At 33.4% G+C, this 7,176-nt stretch overlaps 1 protein-coding gene across 2 annotated transcripts in view; it reads right to left on the bottom strand.

The window, feature by feature from the left end:
* SNX14 (sorting nexin 14) overlaps window positions 1–7,176 on the bottom strand; it is a 121,688-nt gene that overhangs the window by 55,809 nt on the left and 58,703 nt on the right. For both annotated transcript variants that reach the window (XM_006870644.1, XM_006870645.1), the window contains 6 exons: window positions 6,203–6,287; window positions 2,889–3,045; window positions 1,693–1,768; window positions 1,376–1,420; window positions 1,187–1,267; window positions 975–1,089 (listed from right to left, as the gene is read on the bottom strand). In XM_006870644.1, the coding sequence (XP_006870706.1) occupies window positions 975–1,089; window positions 1,187–1,267; window positions 1,376–1,420; window positions 1,693–1,768; window positions 2,889–3,045; window positions 6,203–6,287 (559 nt within the window). The remainder of the gene's footprint in view (window positions 1–974; window positions 1,090–1,186; window positions 1,268–1,375; window positions 1,421–1,692; window positions 1,769–2,888; window positions 3,046–6,202; window positions 6,288–7,176) is intronic.

Below are 7,176 nucleotides of genomic sequence, written 5' to 3'. Positions count from 1 at the left end.
ATTGTCCGATGATTTCCGCATTCTTTTGGGTCACCTCTCTTTGGAATGGGCATAAAGTTCTTTGGAACTGAAAGGTAGGTAGTTCAAATCCACTAGTTGCTCCTTTGAAACCCTATACAGTGTTGCTATGAATCAGAACCAACACAACAGCATTAATTATCAACAACAATAACATAAACTGTAGCATGTTCATACAACAGACTATTGTTCAGATATAAAAAAGAACTATTTATCTACACAACATGGATGAATCTTAAAAAGCATTATCCTGAGTGAGTGCAACCAGACATGAAAAAGTATATAAATTTGATTCCATTTTTATGAGAAAAATTGAGTAAACAATAAAGCTGTGGTGAGAAAATGAGACTAAATAAATATTTTGGCAGGAGTCAGGGTAAGTAGAAGTAGATCACTTGGGAAGTGCCCTACAGGAACTTTCTGGAATGATGACATTTTCTATATCTTGATAAAGGTATAGGCTACACAGATGTGTGCACATGGTAAAACTGATCAAACCAGACATTTAAGATTCTGAACATATCACTAAATTAGATCTTTAAAAAGCTGTATTTAAAAACTAATTGGGTGCATTAAAATTAAAAGTCTAAAACATTTCTCATAAATCCAATAATTCAAGATATTGAAGACTTTATAGTCAAAGTATTTTTACATTAAACAATTTTTAATGAAGACTGCAACAAAGCTCTGTTGATACTGGTTATTGATTGGGACTTTAATATACTTTCATTACAGAGAATTTTGAGTGATTTTTTTTCCAGGTAATAGAATTTGATTATAGACAGTTAGAGATAATGGAAAGGAGTAGGCATTTGGGAGAAACACATAGCTGCTCTTTGTATCTAGTAAATGAAATTTAATACAATGACAGAAGACTACCACAACATATCTACATCATCAAATAAATAAAAAATTTTAAATGATTTTAGTAAATAAAGCATGCAAGTAAACCTCACCCACAGTCAGACAAAACTGCAAAACGTGCACTGCTCCTTCTTGTTTCAGAAAGTTCATAAAACGAAATAAAAGATCTTGTTGCTCTCTGATTTCCTTCAATTCTAACTTCAGCACCTTGACACAAGAGAGGCATAAGAAGTTAAGGCTATATAAATACTTTGCAGTATTATTTATATCAAAAGTAATATTAATTATAGCTGAAAGTACTTACAGATGGCTTTTTATTTCTAGGTTCTGCAAATTTTTGCAAGAAAGGAACCAAAGGGGAAGCAGGTTCAGTTGCTTTTTCAGGCTTTGAAAAGAGAAAATTGATTGATTCAGAAAGATTCCTGCTTAATTTGATGACATGAATAAAAGTTCAGTGTAATTTGAAATGGTTTCTAATATGTTCAATACTCACTGGACTGTCGTCTATGAAGATGATAAGCAAATGATTCACGGTATCCTAACAGAAAACAATAAACATAGGTAAAAATAATTCCACTATTATTGTCTGTCCTGAATTCTGAAAACTTTTATCCTATTATGAAAGTTTCTAGAAAAATGAAGGTATCAATGAAAAAGTGACAAGCATTTGCATTCGTGTATTACAGACAGGTACCATTTAAAATCCTGTAATGTTAGGGTTTCACCTCTTTGTGAAAATGGGCAGTGAAAACTGTTCTGATTTTGGCATTTGAAGTATTTATACAATATTCTGTTTCTTCAAAATCTTACTGGGTCAGCGAGGAAATCCAAAGAAGGAAGGAACACAGAACCAGACAGGATCTCTCTTATAAGTAAGGTCAAGGATCTGTCAAAAGAAATATAAATTGTATATATTTAGTACAATACAGCAATGTTTAACTTTCAAATACATATGAATTACCTGAGGATTTTGTTAAAAACGCAAATTATGAATCATTAGGTCTGGGGTGAGGCCTAATTTTCTATATTTGCAACAAACTCCCAGTAATGCTGCTAGTCCACAGACCACACTTTGAATAGTAAAGAATAAAAAGTCCTTACTTTGCAAAGGAGTCCTGTGGGCTAATGCACTAAACTGCAAAGTCAGTTTGAACCAGAAGGTTAGTGGTTCAAATTCACCAGCCACTCCTTGGAAACCCTATATAGGGTAGTTATGAGTCAGAATCAACTCGAAGCCACTTAACAACAACTTTGCTAAAAGAGAACTGCAATCTAAGAGTGGGGGAAAAAAGTTTTCTCAGCAGGGGGAACTTGGATAAACATCAGGAAATAGTTCCTGTCTAGTAAAAATTAAAATGTTTAATATATTTGAAAATTAATATTTAAAACTAACACTTAATGTTATAATATACCTTTTAATTATAACATTTAATGTTATAAATGGTTAAAATAAGTACTTTTAATATTAAAGTAAAAATATTAAAGATGACATTAAAAATTTTAAGTAAAACAATATTTCAAATATATTGCTAAAATAAATCATGGTTTATCTTCCCAGGATTATTAGGGTAAAAGTAAAGAGGTAACTTGTTATCTACACATGGTCCTGCCATGATGGCCAATTACTCTTCCCAGCTGAATACCTGAAAATCTAAACTTGTCTGGATGGTTTGATAAAGTGTTTATGTCTATGTGAGTCACAATGTACATGTCTTTAAGTAGGAACACCAAGGAAGTGTCATGATTTCAAACAATAAAATTAATCTTGCTCAGTCTTTTTCATTTCCTTTGTTTTCAAGAAAAACATTCTAATCAACACAACACATCATAAATAAGTAGCAACTAAAGTAGCATTTGCGAACTTAATAAGCTATATATTTTTAAATGAAGAACTATTCATTTATTTGGCTAACTTTTAGTGTACTCCTACTATGATCAGGAATAACAATATACATATGGCATGACATGCAAACAGTACACTAAGACATGTTCCAGTCTATTCATACCTGCAATCTGTTGCTTTAGGAGGCAGAATATAAGGAAAAAGTAGTTCAGTAAGCTTCCTTAAATAGTGTAATTCATCTCTTCGACTTCTCAAAGCCACATGAAGCTCTGGACCATATTCTTCTAAAGCAGCCTGCTGTAAAAACTCTGTATTTTTTACTGCAAATACAGACAAACAAATAAACTAGCTAAGCAACATTAAATAAATTTCTACTAACAAACAGACAATCATTTAACCTAATCATTCCTTTTTATGTCTTCCTCTCTTTCCAATATGCATTCTACAAAGAAGTTTTTCACAAACAGGATTTAAAAAGATAAATTCCTCTTTGCTGGAAGCTTTTCTACTTTGCAACAAGTTGGTAACAGGACCCTTTCCCGCTTAGCAAACAGGAATTTAAACTCATGTCAGCACCACCTTACAGATTATATTCAAACATAAAAGCAAATGAGATATTAAATACTACTACATCTTGTTACTCCACTGAAAATACAAATGTACCCTTCTCAAAATTCTTTCATTATACAAAGGGGCTTCAAAAGGTTTGTGAGAAAATTCCATTATCTGTTTAATTTTTCCATTAACTTTTTGAAGCCTCTCCATATCTTCTGCCCAGAGCCTACAACAGAGTGGGTGTAAAACTATGTAAGATGGAAGGCCTTTAACGGGCAGATCACTTAATAAATATTTCACTGATGCTATAAATAGTCTTACCACTCCTTTTTATAGACCTCAAATGACACGTAGAAAGATAAATCACATTTCCACCTTTCTACATTCAATAACAACTTTTAAGATAATGGAGTCTGTGTAGGAACCTTAACCCTAATTCAAAGGCATCTATTTTTTAACAGTTAATCTATTTTTATTAAAAGAATACACAGCAAATTTTAAAAAGGAAGAAGGTCAGTTTGCACAATCAGTGCTGTGGTTTCTTAGAAAGTGAAGGAAAGCCCTTTGTCTTTGAGGTTCAAATGTAGGATCAGCAAAGAAGAACTTAGTTATTACAAGAAACATATTTTAAATTATTTGTGAAACTTTTCTCTTCTAGGAACTTGGGTTACAGGTATTTTTTAAGTATCTATTGTAAGCATGGAATTTAAAATCAGAACACTAAACTAGGCTAAACTCAAGCTCTGTTTCTTTGCTAAGATGCTCTTAAACAAATTACATAATCCCTTTGAGCTTCAGTGAGGACATCAGTAAAATGGGGATAATAATTTGATCACTCAGGATCTTTATGACAATGAATCTGAAAGTAGCTTGGTGAACTCAAAAAATGAAACCAAATTAAGCCCACTGCCACCAAGTCTATTAGACTCATAGTGACCCAACAGGACACAGCAGAATTGTTGCTCAGGGCTTTCAAAATGGTAAATCTTTACAGGACCAGACAGCATCATCTTTCTCCCATGGAGTAGCTGGTGGGTTTGAACCACCAACCTTGTCATTAGTAGTGCAACACTTAACCCACTATACCACCAAGGTTCCCTGAACTCAAAAACGCTATATAAGTATCTTGATTAATAACAATCCTCCAATTTAATTTTGTTTACCTGTACCATAGCAAAATTGGAAAAATCATATTCTATCTAATTATATTAACAAAGTGCAACTATGAAATTATACCTAAAAATGATTGTGAATCAAATTTTTCAAATATGTTTACGAAGGAACTAAACAATTATTAACACTGAAAAGTCAGCATATAAAATACATAAATAATATTTGGTATGGTTAAGCATTCACAAATAATTCAAATGTTTAAATTAAATCTCAAGATAGGAATCTACTCAACATCTATTAAACATAATAAAAGGTGCAATGATTAAAATGCTCACTGCTGACCTAAAGGTCACTGGTTCAAACCTACCAGTTGCTACTTGGGAGAAACGACCTAGTGATCTACTCCTATACAAATTGAGGGTTGTAAATGTAAAGGTAGACGTTTTGTAACAAGGAGGGGAGTGATTAACTTTGCAGTCTAGGAGCAGAGGTCCCTGGAATTATCAAGGGAGAAGAGCAGAGAGCAGGACCCTACCCAGAGAAGCAGTGACTCCAGAGATGGAGGCAGAGACGATGATGTGGAGCGATGGAGCGGCTATGGACTTTAGACCTAGAGAGGGAGAGGGGCTGTGTGCTGACGACCGGGGGCCAGGCTTATAGGGAATACCCTTTGGTTGGTTGATGATGCATGGAGAGGAGTGTAACCATGGCAGTGAAATGATATATCACAGGGTGAATGTAAAACTAATGTTCTCCCATGTAAACTATCACATAATTCATAATAAAACATTTAAAAAAAAAAGACAGTTTAGAATGCCCCGTGGAGCAGTTCTACTCTGTTATCTAGGGTTGCCATGAGTTTGAATTGCCGTAACAGCACAGAACAATAAAGTTAAGAGAAACTAAAGAGATTGTGAAAAAGACAAAACGAGTATGGGGGGAAACCCACCTTAAATCAAACTGGAAATTGAAAGCAAAATAAAGATGATGGAAAACAGAACGTGGGTTAATCCCATGTAATCATCAGTGTATCTACTAGCTCATCAGTCAGCAATTTTCAAACCACAAAAAAAAAAAAAAAAAGTTGAAGGAATTCATGAGAAAGAAACATCTATAAGATGAAAATGGTATACCATCCTTCTGTACATTTATTATAGAATTTAAATTAAACTAATACTTTAACATTTCAAAAGGTCATGATGGCTAACACTTACATGAAGACAGAAAATTCCCATATTAATTTCTATTCTTAAGAGAGTAAGGGTGGAGAGAAACTTTTAATTATTATTACCTATGCATTACTTTTTATTTCTTCAATTATGCACAATTCTGAGACCAAATAATGTAGAGAACCAAGCCATACATTTAGGAAATAAAATTGTAAAACAAAAATTTTTAAGAAAAAAATGTTTTTAAAACTGAAATCCTTTTTATAAGTCTGTCCAAGTCATAATATTTAGAATATCAGGATCTTTGGACAATTTAAAGTCTTCTTAATTATGTCCTTTTAATTTTATGGATTCCATCAATAACAAGATTATTAATGAATCCAATATGGCATTTTGTGGTGACTTTATTTTAACATGAATTATAGTAGTAAACTAATAATGCCTTTCTTGCAAATTCAATAATAAATCTGGGTAAAATATATCTGTCTATTACTAACAACTGAAAGGGATTTCAGTTTAAAAGAATACTTGCATCATTTGTAAATAGATCAGTTAATGTATCAGTACTCTAGACAGTTCAGGTAAAACATTAAGTCCATAAAAACAGTATCATTCAATCTGTAGTAGAAAACTGCATTACCTTTTTGTCTGGCTTTAACTATCAATTCTATATGCTTCATTGCTGCTTTTAATAGTTTCTTGGTTACAATAGATGGAATATCTACCTAGAAAAATTCAACATTAAAATAAACATTTAGCATTTAAGATACATGGGTAGGGACACTATAATTGAGAAATTGGAACATATCTTAAAAATGAAAAGTAATCTCCCCACATCCCAAAAAAAATCCAGAGGGAATAGAAGCAAATACTGTTGAATGATGATGCACTGTGATTGTAATCATTGCAAGGAAATAATGAGTGTAAAACTGATGTTCTCCCATGGAAACCATCTTCAATTCACAATAAAAACTTTTAAAAAACATACAAAGATTACAGCCTTGGAAACCCTATGCAAGGTCGCTGTGAGTCAGAACCAACTCCATGGCACATAACCACTAACCAACCACCACTATTTACCAAATAAAGGCTTACAGAATTATCCAGGAACAATTAGTCCAATGGACTAAGGGACCACGTGCACATCCATTTCCACACCCTTGAAACCAGAACTAAATGGTGCCTGGCTATCATTTCCAAATGCTCTGAAAGGGATCACATTAGAATGTCTTGGATAGAGTGGGAGAAAATTGTGAAACAAAACTCAAAATCATAAAAAGACCACAGTAACTGGTTGGCTAGACACTGGGAGAACCCCTGAGATTGTGGCCCTTAGTTACCTTTCATGTCTGGAACTGAACTAAATTTTCCACCAAACAATATATAAGCCTATAATGCAACAACAGCACTCGGAGGTATGCACTACTTAGAATAATCACACATTTCAGGTCAAGAGGGCAGCATTTACCTAAGGACAAAGTTAAGAAAGAGTAGGAATGTTGCTGTTGTTGTTGTTAAGTGCCGTCAAGTTGGTTCCGACTCATAGCGACCCTGTACAGTGTTTCTGAGGCTGTAAATCTTTATGGGAGCAGAAAGCCTCATCTTTCTCCCGCA

This window comes from Chrysochloris asiatica, unplaced genomic scaffold, assembly GCF_000296735.1.
Source record: "Chrysochloris asiatica unplaced genomic scaffold, ChrAsi1.0 scaffold00146, whole genome shotgun sequence".
Taxonomy (NCBI): Eukaryota; Metazoa; Chordata; class Mammalia; order Afrosoricida; family Chrysochloridae; genus Chrysochloris; species Chrysochloris asiatica.
This window is presented reverse-complemented; position numbering and strand designations above follow the sequence as displayed.